We start from the raw sequence: 20,105 nt of genomic DNA, 5'->3' as shown, positions 1-20,105 counted from the left end.
CATAAAACTTTTCATATCCTCTCACTACCTCAGCAACTCTAGACCATCAATTATTTATTCTTCCTTGTCTTAAACTAGCCCTATACTGACTGGTTGATGAAGACAAAAACAAATGAAATGCTCTGCCTACACCATTATTTGATTTATCGCTGACCTCCTTATCACAAAAAACCATCTTGTAAGGATATATTACACTCTGCTTTGTATTTTCTTCACTACAGTATGCTTTAGTCCTTCGCTTGCACCAAGTCATTTCTCTTGAACACTAACAGCTTCCTAGTTGGCCTATCCAGTGGACTCTTTTCAGTGTTTATATTGTTTGGTCTTTCAGCAGTATTTGTCAATACTGACCACATCCTCTTTGACTTGTCTTTAGCACCAGTGTATCTCTCATGATTTTTCCTTTTTCCTCTTCCCTCCATCTTCTTGAATATTGCTATTCTTCTAGCTTTCTTCATAATCCTTTTTCCTTTATATTACCCTTTTTCTGAGAAGAGTATGCTCATGCCTTCCAATATTTTATGTTCCAATATTGATGATAAGCAATTTAATATATCTTCAGCTTAGCTCCCTTTCCCTCTCACCAGTCAGACTCACTTTTCAGGCTCATTTGGCACCCTACTATCCTAACTCAATATTTCAAAATTGATTTTATCTTTCCAATAAACTTGTACTTCTTACTATTGCAAAGACAGAATAAAGACTCTTTAATACTTATGGCAAGATGACTGAGATGAAAAGGTGAATAAGTAGGAAAGTGATTTGGAAAATTTAATTGATTCAACTGTTATTCATAAAGTATGTGGGGCCCAGGGAAGGGAGGAGTATGTGATGACTTTCAGATTTCTTAGTGTAAAGGAATTCACCTCAGGTCAAGAAATTTTCTGTAGAATTTTCATTTGGAGATGTGGATGAATAGGCATATGGTTACAGAAATCAGGGAAATAGTTCAGACTAGAGATAGAAACTTCTGTTTTAATAGCATATGAAGCCATGTGGATGGAAGAAGTTCCCTTGGGAGAGTCAAAGTTCAAGGACTAAAGAAATAGTTGAAGAAACCAAAATAGGAAACTATCTCAAACATCAGAGTACAGAATATTCAGGAGACAGTGATCAAACTAATGCTTCACAGATAGCAGCTTAGTAAAAACTTGGAAGTAACTCCTAAAGTTTTGTCTTTGGAATAATGTAGGAAATAACTCTAATCCTAGTTTTGAAAAATATGAATAATTGTATGGAGACAATATGTTATTAAAAAATCCTCATATACTGAATCCTTGTAAAAGTTATGACACATTTTGCATAGAAAAAATACATGATGACTTTTCTGACAACCCAATAATATTTTGCTTAAAATGTTAAGTTCTAAACTTGTCTACTCATTGGTGATTGTTTAACAGGGCTGAGATCTTAGACTAAACACTGGAGACAAACTTTAGCAACTACTGGGCTGTTGGGAAGTCATGACACATTTTTTGCATAGAAAAACATAGAAAAACGTCATGATTTTCCTGACAACCCGAAACACTATTTTACATAGGGCTGTACCTGCTATTTAACCAAGCGATGTGTAATAGGTACTTGCATGTGCTTGAGTTCCCCAAAAATCAGTTCTATGGCAAAGGCACCTCTATCTCTAGCAATCATCTATCACATGCTTACTTTTGAATTTAGAGCCTGAATAAGGGGCATTGTAGCCCATGAATGCACAGAACAGGTGCAAAATAAATGCTCGCTGAATGGCATGACATTATAGCATTAACACTTCAAAACCCATTTGATGCCGGCCAGGTTAACAGCTTCAGTTTTATTAAGAGATCAGCATTTTAGATCTACATACCTGAACTTGATCACCTGAGACTTGACGAAATCTTCCCTTAATCGAGATTTATGAAATGCATTTTTCACCTGTTAGAAAAATATTCAAAATATGTCAGCAAGAACAGTTTTCTAAATTCTACAAATTAATTCAAAACTCTATAGAAAATTGAAAAACAAAACTAAAATAATTGGCTAAGATTTTATAATGTGCTAAACCTGAGAAATCTTGAAGGATATTTTTCGATATCCTCCTCAGTGATTTCAACTAAACTCTGCCTTTGGAATGAGAGGAGCTGACAAATCACAGTGAGGCCGTAAGTGGCATCTGTTGTATCATATTCAGAAAGAGACCAAGGAGAATAAACATACTGTTTCTTGAAAAAGAATAAGCGTTTATACCCTGAGATAAGGACTAAGGAAATGTAATAACTTTGCCAAGCAATGACTGAATTGTAGAAATGAGTTAATATCAGGACCAGCAAATGGTGTAATGGCTACGTCACTGGACTCCATGTAGTCGACTGCGGTTCAAGTCTCGGACCCAGGGGCTTAATCTCATGCTGGTCATGTGTGTATGCGTGCCCAAGATCCCGAGAGGAGAATGGAGAAGGGATTGCAGTGTGACCATCCCCTCTGGGGGTGATTTCTCGCTTTCTGTCTCTCTGTCTCTCTCTGTCTGTCTGGTGAGTGCACGCACCCTATAGCAAAAACCTCTCAAATAAGAAAAAAAAAAAAGAAGAAGTTAATGTCATATGATTCCCAGACATATGTAAACTGGTTCCCAATTATCCAGGTATAGTGCATACCCAATACAGCACTCAAAATGGTCTTAGGAAGGCCTCTGTAAACTGGGATACTTACCTAACACATCTATGTGGTTTACTCTAACAAGATGGAAAGGATGTATTTTGTAAAGAGAGTTCTTGCTTTTAAATAAGAATTCTAGCCAGTTAAAATTTTTGAATTAGGATTTCAGGTTTAAAAAAATCTGCAAGTATAACAGTCCTCCAAAATGTTTGCTTAAAACAGTGGAATTAAAGTATATACTTATTTTTGTGCAAAAAATGTTTGAAATTTATGCACAACTTTTTCTTATGTATTTTTCATGAACTTTTTGAACACCTCTCATATTTTCTTCTTTCAGTTTGCGGTTATTTACCAAACACAGTACTATAAGCTGGTGATTACTTTGAAAAACAAAGAGCCTTTTTATTCTTTCTTTTTTAAAAAAAATTATTTTATTTAGCTTTATTTATTATTATTATTATTTTCCCCAGGTTTGATCAGAAAGAGGCAGAGAGAGAGAGAGGGAAAGTGAGAAAGCAAGCCACCAGGTTCAGGACTGGAACTGTAGTTGGCCATGTGGGATTCCAGTACCTTTAACCACCATGCCACCTGCTAGCCCTTTATTCTTTCTTATATTGGGTCAAAAGAGTAATGACTCATTTTTGCATAGAAAAACAGAAAAATACATCATAACCTTTCGGGCGATCCAATATTTCCTTGATTCCTGAGTCTTTGGCCTCATGAACAGTTGCTATAACTATAAGCCAAATCACCATAGTACAAATAAGTTCTCTAAACAGAATGACAGTATTCATTTAGAATTTTTTGCTTAAGGGCTTCTTTTTTTCAAGTGTTATAAAAATTATGATTTACTTTCAGGACCAGCAGATGGTGTAATGGTTATGTCACTGGAATCCCATGTAGTTGACTGTAGTTCAAATCCCGAACTCAGGAACTTAAAACTCACTCTGGGCACATGTGTGTGCAAGCCCAAAATCCCAAAAGGAAAATGGGGGAGAAGAGATTGCAGTGTGGCCATTCCCCCTTGGGGGGTGATTTCTCACTTTCTGCCTCTCTGTCTTTCTAGTAAGCATATGTGCCCTAGAGCAAAAATCTTAGAAAAAAATTATTATTAACTTTGAAGGTATTGAACAGTCTTATCAATATTTCTTTAGATTTGGTTCAGTCTGGGGCCAGCTCCCTAGGGCAGCAGTTAAATGGTATAAATTCCAAGCTTGAAAAACATGCTGCTCTCATGTGCATGGGTGCCCGAAATCCTGATGGCATGGAGAAATAAAAGAAAAAGAACTGTAGCATGACTATATACCATTGGGAGGGGGTGCGTTCTCTCTGTCTCTCTTTCTCTCATAAGCACATGCATCCTCTGGCAATTAAAAAAATATCTATTTAGGGACTGGCAGTTGGTATGGTAGTTAAATGCACACGACCCCCACACAGCTGACTTCAGGCAAAGTCCTGGACCTGGCGGCTTGCTTTCTCACTTTCTCTCTCTTTCTCTCCTCTCTCTCTTTCACTCTGTCCTTCTCTAGTCGAATTAAAAATAAATAAATAAATAAAGTTAAATAAAATAATTCTTTAAAAAAATGTTTAGACTTAAATAAGTCTAGATCTTATCACACTTTGGCAAATGGCACAAAGAACAAGGGAAATAGTTACATTTTCTTTTTCTTAATCCTTATAGTTCACTTCCTTTCCTTTATTTTATGTATGCTTTTAGTCTTAGAGAATAAATTTATATCTTTCTCTGATTTGGTATTCATGAGTACAAATGTAACCAGAATTTGACCTCCTCCTCAGCAAAGTGGCCAAACCCTCAGACTTCCAGTATTCTAGGAAATTTATCAGAGGGGTGGCAAGGAGAGATTCATTTCCATTTTAGTTTTATTTGGTGTATTGACACTGGAAGACACCTTGGTAAATATTAATCTAACACCTTAATTTTGATTTAACTCATTCAGAATGATAACATGATATGCCAGTGACACATCACTACCTTGTAGATGGTCCTAGAATTAGGTGTCCTAACTAATTTGGTGTTTTTTCTATCACAACATGCCACTCACAAATTATCAGGAAAAAGTCCAAAATTCTTCTTTTTATTGTAAAGAGGTTTTTGCTAAAGGGCGCATGCATTTGCCAGAAAGACAGAAAGAGACAGAGGGACAGAAAGCGAGAAATCACCCCCCAGGGGGGATGGCCACGCAGCAATCCCTTCTCCTCCATTCTCCTCTCGGGGTCTTGGGCACGCACACACATGCGCCCAGCGTGAGCTTAAGCCATTGGGTCTGGGCCTCCAACCATGGTTGACTACATGGGAGTGCAGTGACATAACCGTTAAGCTAACTGCTGGTCCCCAAATTATTTTTTAAGTAATCTGATAATGATGAAAAGTCATCACTCAGGTCCTTGATCTTTTGTCTCATATTGATAAATTTTCTAGTTTTTTACATGTTTAGTTTATCCCTCAAGATGAATATTGATGCTTTGAGGATAGAGATGAGTGCCCATGGATTTCTTATAGACTCATTATCAAAAATGGGTCCAAGTTAGATATTTTTAAAAACTAAAATACTATTCAGGTATGTGTATGAATATTTTTGACCATGCTAATCTTTTGTTCTTTAGGAAGTCTGGGATGCAGCAACCATATTTTGGGCCACCCTTATATTGTCAGAATGTATGGATTCTGCTGATCAAGAGTGTAGTGCTAGCTGAGCAAGGATGAATGGGAGAGACATAAGTAAATTATGTAAGGCCACTTTTCAGCCTTGTAAGGCACACTCTTCTAGCTCATGTATTGTCAGTTTTGTTTTATATCTTTAAGTAGGTCATTTCCCCATTTTGCAAAGATATGCAAGAATCAGTTAAATAAACGTTTTAGAAAGTATAATACTTAAAAATATGATACACAGTACAGTAAGTACTCTAGATTTGAAGGAAAAATTGCTTACCATTAATTCAATTCTTCTGCTCATTTCTGTAAAATTTTTAGAAGCCTCTCTTCCAAAGTCTTTATATAGTTTTTCACTTGTGAATGACAATGTAGTATAGTAATTGTAGGTCTTCCTTTGATCTACAAAGAAAGAGGCAAAAATTCATATGATTATTTCCCCACTTGGTGGTTACTAGAAAGACTGAATCAGGCAGGAATGCTTCTACCCCAGATCATCAACTTCACCATGCTGCCCCAGGCCTCAGAGTTATCTCAGAATAAAGACAACAACATGCATCATCATATGATTTAGAGGATAAAAGAAATGCCTGGTATTCCTGGAGTTGTTGTATAAACACTGCGCTGGAGCTGTGGGCTGGTTACTCACGTATTATCCATTCCTGAATAAGCCACAAGAGATAGCAAGTCACGCCATCTGAGCACACAAACAGAAATGGATTCAAAAGCTTCCCAAGGGTGAATGCATTTTTATTTTCCAAAAGTTGATATCCCCCTTCAGTCCACTACTCATCAATTCTGGCCACGAGCTCTAGTGTGTGAGAAAAATTTATTTTGGCTAAAGAGGGAGATGAGAGTAGGAATTAAAATGCTGAAGATTCAGTACATAGAGACCAGCAGTTAGCGTAATGGCTATGTTGCTGGACTCCCACGTAGTCAACCATAGTTCGAGTCCCGGACCCGATGCCTTAAACTCACGCCAGGCGCATGTGCGTGCGTGCCCAAGATCCTGAGAGGAGAATGGAGGAGAAGGGATTGCGGCATGGCCATCCCCCCAGGGGGTGATTTCTCACTTTCTGTCTCTCTGTCTCTCTCTGTCTGTCTGGCGAGTGCACACGCCCTATAGCAAAAACCTCTCAAAAAAAAAAAAAATCAGTACATAGACCTTTAGGGAACTGGTGCTGCCCTTTGGCAGAGCTTCCTAGGGACACTATAGTTTCACCTGGCTTTCTTGTCGCTCCATTTATTCTCTATCCATGGTGACTTCTCTGCTCCTTAGCCACTGTCTCCACTGCCTGAGTCGTTTAGGCAGCCCGTATTTTTTTACCTGCTGAAGAGCTAATGCAGTATAGCTTTTCCTTCACCCTCCTACACATGAAGCAAGCACAGGGCCCAGGGAAGAGTCATTTGCTCAATCAATAAAATTAACGCTGACTACTTTTCTGTAGGAGACACTATTACAGGAAAATGGAGTGTGCTTCAACCACTCAGTCTCTCTTCTTTTTCCTTCTGTTCCATTCTTTTCCTCTTCCCTAACTAACTAAAGGAAAGTACTTTGAGCACCACAGTCCCAGATATCTTTACTTACTGCATTTAATTTGTGATAACTCCATAGGAAGACACTATTATTCATATTTAAAGACTATAGTCTGAGAAATGTAAATGACTTGCTCAACCCCAACATGACACAGCCAGAAAAAGACAAGCCAGGGCCTAACTCCCAAAGCACAGACTCCTTTTTTTTAAGAGAAATTTTTGCTGTAGGTCAGATGCACTTGCCAGAGAGAGAGTGAGAGAGAGAGACAGAAAATGAGAAACCAACCCCAAGAGAGTTGGCCATGCTGTAATCCTTTCTCCTCCATTCTCCTCTCAGGATCTTGGGCACACATGCATATGCACCCAGTGTGTTTTACACCACCAGGTCCAGGACTCAGAGCTGAGACTTAGTATGTGGGACTCCAGCGACATAACCGTTATGCCATCTACTGGTCCCAACACAGACTTATTCTACACACTATTTCTTGGAATGAAAAAGAAAACCAAAGTCACTCATTGAAGCTACAGGTAATATTTTTGGTTATGTAACTAAGCATATGTCAAATAGCAAGGGTCTAGAGAAAAATGTTAACAGACCCTTTACAGTCTTCAACCTTTAAAAACAAATTAAAGAGACCAGTAGGTGGCATAGTGAGCCAGACTCCCACATTATCAACCATGGTTCAAGTCCTGGACCATGTGTGTGCATGCCCAAAATCCAAAGAGCAGAATGGAGGAGAAAGGATTGTGTCATGGCCATCCTCCCTGGGGGGTGATTTCTCTCTTTCTCTCTCTCTCTTTCTCTTTCACACACACACACACACACACACACACTCACACACACACACACACTAATGGCAAAAACCTAAAAATAAAACAAAACAAAAAACATTATATTGAGTCATTTGAAATTACTATTTGTGTAGGTCAAAATGATAAAATATTGGCCCAACCTGGTTGTGTTTCTCCACTATACACACAAACCGAATAGCAGACTGAACTGCAGTGTGGAAAGTCACATGGTCAACTGCAGGTTTGGATACTCAGGGATACTTGGAAAGATACCAGGTGTGGTATGTGTGTGCATGCCCAGGATACTAATGAGCTGGAGGACTGGGGAAAGGAAGGGTCACGATGTGACAAAACCCTGATGAAAGTGCTTCTCTCTCTCTCTTTGTCTTTCATGGGTGTGCACTCTCTATCATGAATAAAACAAATAAACTTTCTAAAAAATGATAAAATATGGACAATTTCATATGGTTCAGCCAAATGACCAACTCATTATCCGTAGTAAGCATTTCACTTTGCTGTATAGACTTAAACAGTCCACTAAGCATTAAACATATACGCAGCAAACCAGCATTATCTGATAGGTGTAGTTGTTAAAAACTGTTGCTGAGCAGACCAGCCTTATAGCTAGCTCCCACATGGCTGACCACATGATTTGAATCCTGGCTTTGGTGACTTAGAAACCATGCCGAGTACATGCATGTGCTTGCCCTAAATTCTGACAAGGTAGAAAAATAGAGGAAAAGGGATTGAAGCATGACCAAATCCCATGGGGGGGTGCTTTCTCCCTCTCCTTCTCTGTCTCTTAGTCTCTCTGTGGTGAGTGCACATGCCCTTTGGCAAAATAAAATAAAATAAAAATAAATGAGGGTCGAAATAATATTTTTCAAAGTAATCATACTCACCTACAGCTGTCTATTTGTGCAACAGATTGCTTTGGTTTGGTTATACGATGTGTCAACTCCTAACTGCCCATGTGGTACATACACTCTGTTCTTAATTTGTATCCCAAAACAGAGAATAGGTCAGGAATATAAGACAGTAACATGCGTCATAATCATCCTGTTTATTCAGGTGTCCCTTATGGGCAGTGGATGTTGTGTGTTCCATATTACTCAACTGGTTATCCAAACAATAGGAACCAGAACAGGTTACTGGGAAAATCATGCCAAGTTTTACATTGTATGCACATAAGTAAGACTTATAAACCCTTAAAAGCTTGGTTTGAGAAGAAGCAAAGAATAAGTAGTAAAGAACATTTTCTCACCAAGTATTTCTAGGGATTCCTTGTAAAGTCAGATAAACTGATGTATTGGACCCTTTCCCTAAAATATCATAGATATGAATCATTTATTTTTATTATTCAGTGTTCAATAAACATTTACTAAGCATTTATTGTGTTCCAGAATCCTTTTGAATTCTGGAAACACAAGAATAAGTAAAACATAGTCCTTGGCATCCATGGGGAGGAATGATGATGCCTACAGTGTAATGAAACTCAATATACTCAGAATTATAGACTTGTAAAATTATTTCAGCAGGTGGTGTAGTGGTTAAGGTGCGTGGTTGACCATAGTTCGAGGCCTGGACCCAGCAGCTTGAAATTCACACTGGGTACATGGCTGTGCATGCCCCAAATCCCAAGAGGAGAAAGAAGGAAAAGAAATTGCAGCATGGCCATCCTCCCTGGCAGGGGGTGGGGAAGGTAGTTTCTCACTTTCTCTCTCTCTCTCTCTCTCTCTCTCTCTCTTTCTCTCTCTCTCTCTCTGTTTGTGTGTGTGTGTGTGTGTGTGTAGTGTCTGGCAACCACACACACCCTATAGCAAAATTCTCTCTTAAAAAAAATATATATATATTTCAGCAATTCATTTTTGTGACAAGAGTTAATAAAATTCCTGAGTACTCTAGAAAATCTGTTATCAAAATGCAGACATTCCACATTCGAACATCTCGATGTAGGGATCAGGAGTGGGACAATGGCAATATAGCAGGACTCACATGGGAAAGTGTTCCAAGTTCATGTTCTAGGAACTCTGAGAGCACACCGGACCCATGAGCACACGCCCATGATCTTGACTAGCTAAGACTGGGAGTGAATTGTGCTGTAAGGTCCCCTGTTGGGATGACTCTCTCGCCTCTTTCTCTCTCTCACTCATGGAAAAAAGTGCATAAAGAAACTTGAAAGAGAGAGAGCGAAGGAAGGAAAGGAGGGGGAAAGGAAGTAAGTTAGTTAGTTTAAGAAAGAGAAAAAGAAAAATATACTTTAAAAAAAAGAAAAAAGAAACAATCTCCATGTATGCAAATTCTGCTGAAAAACAAAAGTCTTGGCTTTAAGTAATTTTTTTTGAAGTTACTGAGAAATGACCCATCTTGTCTTGGAAATTGAGATTGGACTTGTGTAGATAGTGGAGGAAGATAACCAGTTTATGGATCACTCTCTTTACAGGAAAGCAACTTCAGCAGATTCCCAGTTAAATTAGAATCAAGTGATTAGCTTCTATGGTTACAAGGCTAGGAATATCAAAGCATAATCTAGTCTCAGTGGGAGATATTAAACTAACAGGTCGTAGTTGACTCAACTAATTAAAACCCAAGGAAGAAGAGAAAGAAACTTTAGAAGGTTGTTATACCCTGGAAGAACAGTTCTGAAGTACCCTGGAGACCTCTTTAATAACAAAGCAACTAGCAGTTCATCTATAATAGCAGTGAGTACCCGGTAACTGAAGTGTGAACCTCTTTGTAATTAACCTTCTCAGCAGATATTATCCCATTAGTCATTTACCATAAGTCCCAAGATGAGGTTTTAAGTAAGAGAAATAGACATTAACAATATGAAGGGACCTTCAAAAAAGTTAATAGAAAATGTATATTATGAAAAGACTATGCATGGATTTCAAAATGTTCTTGCAACAAAATAAACTCTTACTTTAATTCTTTTTTTATGAAGCTTTTGAAGTCTTGGTATGGAACAGAGCCTGCTTCTCCATGATCCTAGATTAATTAATTGATTTGTTGGGATGTAAGGATTTCAATGAGTTGAGGTTATTTTCAATCAAGGTGATTGCTATGTGACCTCAAAAAACTCAAGACATTGGTTCTTAGCTATCCTTTGGTTTACTTCTGTGTAGGACTTAATTATCACGTATTAATGATTATGAAAACTAGTATGCTATTCCCAGAAGGAAGCATTGCTACATCAAAGAAAGAAGAAAAAAATCCTCCTTGGTTTATAAGAATCACATGAGAGAGTGGGTAAGCAGTTCTTTGTACTAGCTATACAAATGAATGATAGTAATGAATGAACAAGCCTGAGGCAAATGAAAACAGGGAGGTACATAAAGAAAGAGATGAGATAACTCAGGTGATGCCAGGGTAGCGCATACTTACTGTATCTCACATAATGAACAATGAGTCCAATACACACTGCCAGGACTATCAGGGATATAAAGGTGAGGAGGCCAATAACCCAGGGCTCCAAGCAAGCTCTTTTCCTGGCCCTCACCGCAGCTGGCCTGAGGAAGAAAGTCAATAGTTGGATTATATCATAGTGCGCACCACATCCATTTTTTTAGGCCAAATAGATATTTCTGGGAAGAAAGGACATTCAATTAAATGGTAGTAGTTTAGAACATATTCTGGCTCTGGCTGTCTGACTTTAGGAACATATGAATTTGACTTCTCTATGCCTTAGTTTCCATGTCAATAAAATGGAAGTGATAATAATATTGAATAGGACCTACTTCATAGGATTATTGTGAAAGGATTACGTGAAATCCAATACGTAAAGTACCTAGAACAGTCCTTGGCATGTAGAAAGAGCTAAATGCTAGCTATAATTTGCTGAACCAACTACATACAAGCTATATATAAGAATGCTTCAAGCCTGTTTTTAGCACTCTAGAGTCTTAAACAGCTTGTGAAATGTGCTACAGCTTAAGCTGTACCAAGTTCCAGATAGAGTTTCTTATTGTATTCTCCTTCTGGTATTTTTATTTATTTCCCAACCAAACTTTGAGGATACATACAAGAGATAACCAGAAGCATCTTTCTGGAGAACCTGAGTTGTTGAGCTAATATTCATCTCTAAGCTTCAGTGATGCTGCAGAAAGTTCTTCCTGCATGAGATTCTTTCAATCCTCCCATTCGTTCTTCCTCCAAAATCACATTAATAAAAAATATTGAGCAACCTGGTTTTAATTGGTTATAATAGTGAGCAAACTCAAAAGTCAGAGAGAATGAAAGAAATCATAGCTGGTTCGAATGTTTGAATCCGATACTGTTATTTTAATGTCTAAGGTGTCTGCCCTGCTCATACAGTGACATATAGTTTTCTGGAGGGCTACCTATCTGGTGCATAATTACTAGGGAGGAAACGTGTTCTCCTAGAGGAGTTCTGGGCACTGTATCAGGATAGAAAGGATTCTAAGTCTAGTCCTTCCCAACCAGCTCTGCAATTTGGACAGATCATTTAAACTCTGAGCTAAGTTTTTCCATCAATCAATAAAAACATAATACACACTCTTTCTACAGCTGAAGGACCCAGACTAAGTTCAGGAATGTATAACCTTCTTGCAAATTACAAAGCATGTGCCAGTAAATAATTTTTGCTTACAGAAATCAAGGAGACGCTGTTTCCTGGTGATATAAGTGCAGGAAGTGATGATGTTATCATGTTTGTCCCTGCTACACCATTTACTTCCTAGCTCTTCCTGGACACAGACTAAGGGAACATTATCACAGAAGTCAATGGTGTCATCATTGCTACATGACTCTGCCCCTGCTGAAGGCATTGGGATGTAGTGGGAGGCTCCAGGGACTCGCGGTCTCCTCTAGTTTCTGTGATTTTCCCATGGGACTGTAGCCAGGGAAACTTCATCTTCCTTCCTCCAACCTCTTTGATCTCCAGTTCTCCCTTGAGTGGGATTCCAAACACCTGTTCCTAGAATGACAATTACTGCAATATAAAAAGACTTCTCCATGAGGAGGTTATATCTTATGTGCAATTGTGCCTAAGAAGTCCAAAAATTGACTCTAGTTTCTTCACCTCTGAATGCTTGCTATTCGTCTATTACAGAAGAAAGAAGATGTGTATAAGAGACGTAAGCAAAACTCGGGAGACTATGGGGAGGGAAGGGCTACTCAACTAATGTCAGACATGCCAGATGAAGACTATAAATGCATAATTGTAGAAAACATGATGAAATTATCAAAAGTATATGATTGCTACATAGAATTGTGAAATATTAAACAATTTATATTTGTTCTACAATAACTTTTAATCAAGACAGAAAAGTAAACAATTCAGTATTAACTTGATGAGGTAGATACATGTGTACTAAGATGAAAAATGTTAATGGTAAATTTAATGAAAATATACTGCAGAATAATATTATTCTGTATCATTGTTTTAATAAATAATAAAATTATTCAGTTGTCAGGAAAGTTATGACGTATTTTTTTCTATGCAAATATGCATCATGACTTTTTTGACAACCCAATATATATGTCTAGGTATAACAAAATATATAGAAGGAGACACACCAAATTTTTAAAAAAATTTTTAAATAATCATTTTATTTATTTAACTTTATTTATTTACTTATTTTTTAATTTTACCAGAGAGAGACAGAGAGAGAAAGAGAGAGAAAGTGAGAAAGCAAGTCACCAGGTCTGGGACTCGAGCCACGGTCAGCCATGTGGGAGTCCAGCGACCTTAACTACCATGCCACCTGCTAGTCCCAACACACCAAATTATTATTATTATTATTATTATTATTGGAGAGATTTTCGCTATAGGGCACGTGCACTTGCCAGACAGAGAGAGACATAGAGACAGAAAGTGAGAAATCACCCCCTCAGGGGGGATGGTCACGCCACAATCCCTTCTCCTTCATTCTCCTCTTGGGATCTTGGGCACGTACGCACACGCGCCCAGCGTGATTTTTAAGCCACTGGGTCCGGAATGCGAACTGCGGTTGACTACGAGGGATTCCAGTGGCATAGCAATAACGCTAACTGCTGGTTCCCCAACACACCAAATTATTAACAGAGGAAGTAGAATAAGATAAGAGAGAGAAATTTTCTTTTTAGTTTATGTGTTTTTTTTGTTTTATGGTGAAATTTCTAAACAAAAACACATAGTGGCTTTTGTATTAAATTAGAGTGAGAAAGAAAGAGATATTTTTAAAGAAGAAAAATTAACTGAGGAAGACTATGCATTCATATTTTCATGGAGTTCACATCACTACTGTGTCTAAGATACCACTGTGCCCACTTCTTCTGACCCCTCCTCTTCACCTCCCATAACTCTTTTAGTGCTATATTTGGTGACTTAGAAGACAAGACAGCACAGGATAAAGAGAAAAGAGAACCTAGTTCAAAACATTTTGAATAAACAATGAAGAGAGTATCTTTCCTAGTCCTGTCACCAACTTACTTATTATATGATCTGTACCAGCAGATTCTATTCTCTGTGTTATTTTCTCCATATGAAAAACAGGCATGATAATTTCAGACTCTTCCTGAACTAAAGAGGTATGTAGAGATAAAAATGATAAATCATTTTAGTTCTTTGAACTCCCAAATGGAAAAAATCATTGTATAAATAGCAAAGGAGATTACTATTATTGTAATTATTTTGATTGTTAATTATAGTGGTAATGACTATATTACTGCAGTGTTTATCATTCAAATCAGTATCTCCTCCTTCCCCATCCTGTATGCCATTGCTTTTCAAACTAATTCACCCTGTATGTTTTCCCACCTCCCATTTTAATGAGGCATAATTGACCCTGTACTTAATTAATTTTCTCAGCAAGTGATTCAAAACTGAATTGCTCCAAATTAAATGTAGTTGAAAATATCCTCAAAAATTAGCAAAGTGAAGAACTAAATCTATTTTATATGTCAAGACATTAGTGTAGTTAACCCTTCCCTAAACATAAACATTTGTCTAATCATTATTACCACTTATTGAAACTTAGCTGGCGTTCAGCAGATGGCATAATTGGTTACATTGCTGGACTCCCACATAATCGACTGAGGTTTGAGTCCCACATCTGGTGGCTTAAAACTCATGCTAGGTGTGTGTGCATGCAAGCCCAAAGTCCCAAGAGGAGAAGGGAGGAAAAGGGATTGCAACTTGGGCATCCCCTTGGGAAGGGGCGGGGTGGGGGTGATTTCTTGCTTTCTGTCTCTCCAGTAAGCGCATGCGCCCTATAGAAAAAATCTCTTTTATACAAAACAAAACCTTATGTGAACCTCTTCACTTAAAGATCACTTTCAGACAGATTGGTTGAATTCTAATACTTTAGTACAATAGTATCAAATTGCTTTATTTTTATCCTTTTTTCAATCTGGGAACATATGCAATTCATGACAAGTCAGCTGAATACAGCATTGAAGTATGGGTTCATTTTTATTGGCCGCAAATTGCCAGAAGACATGTCCAGAGTTGCATTATAATTTTCAGTTCTTAAGGTGTCATCTTTATAATTGTGCTAAAAAAGAAAAAGATAGGGGCTAGCAGATGGTGTGGTGGTTAATGTGCTGGAATCCCACATGGCCGACCACAATTTGAAGCCCGGACCTGGCGGCTTGGTTTCTCATTTTCTCTCTTTTCTTCATAATGGTAAGCAATACTAATAGTCTCAGATGCAATTTATCAGCTCAGTCCCACTGAACTCTTTTGAATGAACGTATTTACAGTATCTATAACATTTGTGGTTGCAAAGCATTATTATCAGCTACTTAAGCCAAAGTTCAGCAAACTGTCTTGTAAAGGTCCAGATAATAACTGTTTTAGACTTTCTGGGCTACAGATTCTCTGTTGTAGCTAGTCAACTCTGCCCTATACAGTCATCCAATGACTATCTGTACACAAAAGAGCATGGCTGTGTGTCAATGAAACTATTTCCATGCATGAAATTTGAATTTTATACAATTTTCACCTGTCATGAAATAATTTTCTCCTTTTTATGTGTTTTCAACCATTTAAAAATACTGTACAAAAAAATCATTCTTAGCTCAGGCATTATATAAAAACTGGTGATTCAGATTTGGTCCTTGGGTTGACTTGAGTAATAACCAGCAACTCAATGCTGTGTTGGAAAGCTGTAATGATCTTTCCACCTTTTTTCTTTATTTTTTCCATAAGCGCAAGAGAGACAGACCTTCCCAACAGAGTCTCCACACTGCTCTGCACTCATAGTCTCAGCAGGACTGGGTCATGGGAATATGAACAAATTGAGAGAGATCCCAGGACACAAACCTGACACTTTTCCTATGTGGGTCCAGTTTTGTTATCACTGTCACCATCTGACCCAAGTCTTCATTTTCCAGACTCATCAGCATGGCAAATCTAATGTACTTTGCCTCTAATCCTATTACCACCAACTGGTTTGGCTATACTCACTACAACTTGTCCTGTAACTTGATAACTTGTCCCAGTCTCCAAATCATTGTCTATAACAGTAACTGTCTTTCTAGAAATGATAGTAGACAGTGGCTTAGACTACTTAAGACCTAAGTCTGCGTCCCTTAGCCTGATATCCTCCTTTTCTCCGTGAAGTCTTGCCTTGGTTCCTGCTGTCTTCTATGTGGAATAACAGCATCTGTTATTTGCTTGCAGTATGAAATCCTGTTCTTTTAAAAGCCAGTTCAAAAATCCCCTCTATTTTAGTAAATCTGTTCATCCCTAAGCATCACATTGAAGTGATTTTGAGCTCCTTGAGGACAGGATCTGAGTTTTATTTCTCTCTAGATTCTCTGACCACTTGCTCAAAAAATGTTCACAGAAGGAATTGATGAGGTTGATTAAATCGAACTGAACTGATAATTTGTCAATATCACAATATAGATCTTGGTCTCTCTCAACGCACTTGGGGTCTACCACAGTCTTAGAAAAGAATTTGGAATGTCACACACAAAGAAAGTCAGGCCAGACATTGTGAAGAATAATTATTTAAGCCTGATTCTAATAAAACATTTTATGTAGTAATCAAGCTTTGTGGTTAATAATTCTCTACTTAACTTGTATTTTAAATATATGATATCCTACTATAAATTCTTTATCTATACTGTGAAAGTGATATTATAGTACAGAAAGTGACAAATCCAAATAAGGAGACTAATATGAAGAGACACATTATTTCAGGGTCATTGAATGTCTTTATGTTACGATACCAAATAAAAGCATAAAGAAATATCACAATGAAGAAGCAGCATAGTTATAACACTTTATAACATTGCAGATTTCCTAAGTCAGTGCTTAAAATTTAAAATGTCAATTAATAAATATTTATCCAGTATGTACTATGAATTTGACCTTAGCTTAACCTACTTAATCCATACAAACACTTCAGATGCATGCCACTTTGTGGACCACGCATACCAGTAGACTTTGGTGAGATCATCAATCTTTCTCATATACTCTAGAACAAGACTATAAAAATATCCAAAATATAAATAAATTGAAATTTTGTACATGTGTCTATAAACCATATGCTTTTATCACTGTTTTTTTAAAAATAAATACAAGCAAAATGCTCCTTATTGAGTCACAAATAACATTTCCATCCTGTCCACTGATCTACAAAACACATCTATAAAATGTTTAATAACATCCAGTCAGGCCCTTGGACTAAATTATAATATGTACATTCTCTATAATGGTAATTATGAATAGTTTTTATAGAGAAATTACAGTTAGAACAATGTGGTGGTCTAATTACCAGACAGCTATTTCCATTTTCACTTTACATTACGACAAATGATGGGAAACTCGCAGTTTTTATAATAAATATTTTTATATCCTACCTGTACCAGATTAATTTAAGGTGGCTCATAAGATACACACTCCTATACACGCATATACATACATTTAGTATATTAATATTATAATCAAAATTCAGAATTCAGCCTGCATATAATTTTTTTAGTGTATCTTTTTTTTCTTGACTATAATGTCAGGTAATTTGAAATAATTTTCAGTCAGATTAAGGGACTACAAGTCATTTGAAGTAATCCAAGCATCATAACTATGAGAAAAAATCATACTTTACAACTTGCATCCTAAGATAGTTTAAAATTTTTAGGCCCTGATCTAATTGGAATGTGCTTGTTAGAACAGATGTAAAGACCCAGTGCAACCCTCCAGATTGCTGTCTTCCCATAAGAATTATAAATCATACGCAGAGAATCCCTAAAATAATTCCTATGCATAATAAAGTTCTATCTGAATTAATTTAGTAACAAAGGGCATTTGGAAAATGTGTGGACCCTGTTAATGTTTATTTGATTCTTCCAAAAAGAAAAGTGAATTTTCTTTTTTTTTTTGGAGAGGTTTTTTTTTTTTTTTTTTGCTTTAGGGCACGTGCGCTCGCCAGACAGAGAGAGACATAGAGACAGAAAGCGAGAAATCACCCCCCAGTGGGGATGGTCACGCCGCAATCCCTTCTCCTCCATTCTCCTCTTGGGATCTTGGGCACGCACACATACGTGCCCAGCGTGAGTTTTAAGCCACCGGGTCCGGGACGCGAACCGCGGTCGACTACGTGGGAGTCCAGTGACATAGCCATTACGCTAACTGCTGATTCCCAAGAAAAGTGAATTTTCTTGACAAGTGAATTTCCTGACCCAGTTACTGACCTGTAATGTATATAAGGACTAAGTCTTAATTTTTTAGATGAAACACAAGATTTTGAAAATGGTCATTATTTATTCAACTTAGTTATAGAATATATTGGCATTTTAATAATAGCATATAGTGAAAGAAGTTTATATTAGAATAAGGTAAACATTTCTGTACAAATTAATACCATAAAAATTATAATGAAAGTATTATTTCATCCAAAAGAACCAAATATTTTTAGTTACATGTTCATCAACTTAATTCATATCTACGTGTTGATGGCTACCAAATCTTTAACTGTCACTCAGATCATTTGTCTAAACTTCAGACATGTATATCCACTTGCCTACTATTTATCATAATGGGATATACCCCTTATAATTCAACTTAATATGTCAATGGCAGAGACTCCTAGGTTCCTATCCCAAATATTTGTTCTTATTCCTTAATGATAAGATCATTAATATTTATCTAGGCAGATGGCCACCTGGAAGATAGTGTCTCTTGTCCATAGTAGTGAAATAGGATTGTGTCTTTTGTCCATAGTAGTAATTGTGTGAATAAGTTCTGCCAAATAGAGTCACTATTTCAGGGACTGGAGTCCTGGTGTGCATTTCATGGCTAGAATACATGAGCTAGTTGGAACTCGGGCTTCTATACTGGACCACAGTTTGGAAAGCACAAGTTCATGCTGGAAGGACAATATGCTTAGAAGGAGCCTAAATTCCTGATTATTTTGTGAAGCTCTTACTTACCTACCTCCAGCCTCATTTTATTAAACAGAGTGAAGTCCCATTTCATGTGGTTCATACTCATAGTTAAATCTGATACTATTATAATGAGCAAAACATATTTATTGCAATCAAGGTAAATTGACATTTTTAGATAATTATCCTTGGGGGAAAAAGAACATCAGGACACTACCACTTTTCTTATAGAATCTCTATCTGGGAAAGATGGTAAAATATTTTTGCTAAACATTCTCTAACAGCATAATTTAGAGATACGAATAATAAATCTGATACTAATAAATCAGGAGACCAAGGTTCCGATTGAGGATCTCCTTATAACAAAACAAGCTCTGTGACTCTAAGAAAATAATTTTGTTTCATTTTGTTTTTTCTTTAGTAGATAAGTGGCCCACCACTTACACCACCACCGTGGGCCTAGAACTCTATTTTATAAAGGCCAAATCTAGCTTTGTTGTTGAATCGAGTAATAAGTACCCAAATCCTTAATAGTGATCTGAATGCATTGTATAAATTGAAAGACTATTTTGAAATATTTTGTACGTATTCATTTATTATCTCTGGTATTTTCTTGATTAGGAAAGTCTAGACACTAGAATTAAGCTAATTAGTTAAAGGCCAAAAACAGCTCTCTTTAACTAGGAATCACTTGTGGTTCCTGGAATCATGATGTAGAGGCAACAGGGAAAACTAGACAGTATGGGGATGGCGTTAGAGAGCATGTGTGTTTAACTCAAATTTCAGCTCCACTGATTACTTGTTCAGACATTTAGAAGTCTCAGTCTTCCTAATCTCTAATTTCTGTATCTGTGAATTAATGTAAAGTTAAATTATTATGCCTCATTAGGATTGTTGGTAAGTATTAAATGAGAAAACATGTTTAAGTTTTGTGTAGATCATATATATATATATATTTACATACGGATTGTTGGTAAGTATTAAATGAGAAAACATGTTTAAGTTGTATGTAGATCATATATATATATTTACATAAAAATACACATATAATAATATATGAAGAGCATCTTCAAAAAGTTCATGGAAAATGTGTGATTAAAAACATTATAGGGACCAGCAGTTAGTATAATGGCTATGTTGCTGG

At 37.0% G+C, this 20,105-nt stretch overlaps 1 protein-coding gene across 1 annotated transcript in view; it reads right to left on the bottom strand.

Moving 5' to 3' along the window:
* LOC102496691 (transmembrane protease serine 11E) overlaps positions 1-12,414 on the bottom strand; it is a 49,137-nt gene extending 36,723 nt beyond the window's left edge. The window contains exons 1-4 of the mRNA XM_006165327.2: positions 12,237-12,414; positions 11,012-11,131; positions 5,580-5,701; positions 1,841-1,908 (exon numbers count right to left, since the gene is read on the bottom strand). Of these exons, the coding sequence (XP_006165389.1) occupies positions 1,841-1,908; positions 5,580-5,701; positions 11,012-11,131; positions 12,237-12,414 (488 nt within the window). The remainder of the gene's footprint in view (positions 1-1,840; positions 1,909-5,579; positions 5,702-11,011; positions 11,132-12,236) is intronic.
* Between the last annotated feature and the right edge of the window lie 7,691 nt (positions 12,415-20,105).

The sequence above is a fragment of the Tupaia chinensis genome, unplaced genomic scaffold, assembly GCF_000334495.1.
Source record: "Tupaia chinensis unplaced genomic scaffold, TupChi_1.0 Scaffold143894_1, whole genome shotgun sequence".
In the NCBI taxonomy this organism is placed as follows: Eukaryota; Metazoa; Chordata; class Mammalia; order Scandentia; family Tupaiidae; genus Tupaia; species Tupaia belangeri.
This window is presented reverse-complemented; position numbering and strand designations above follow the sequence as displayed.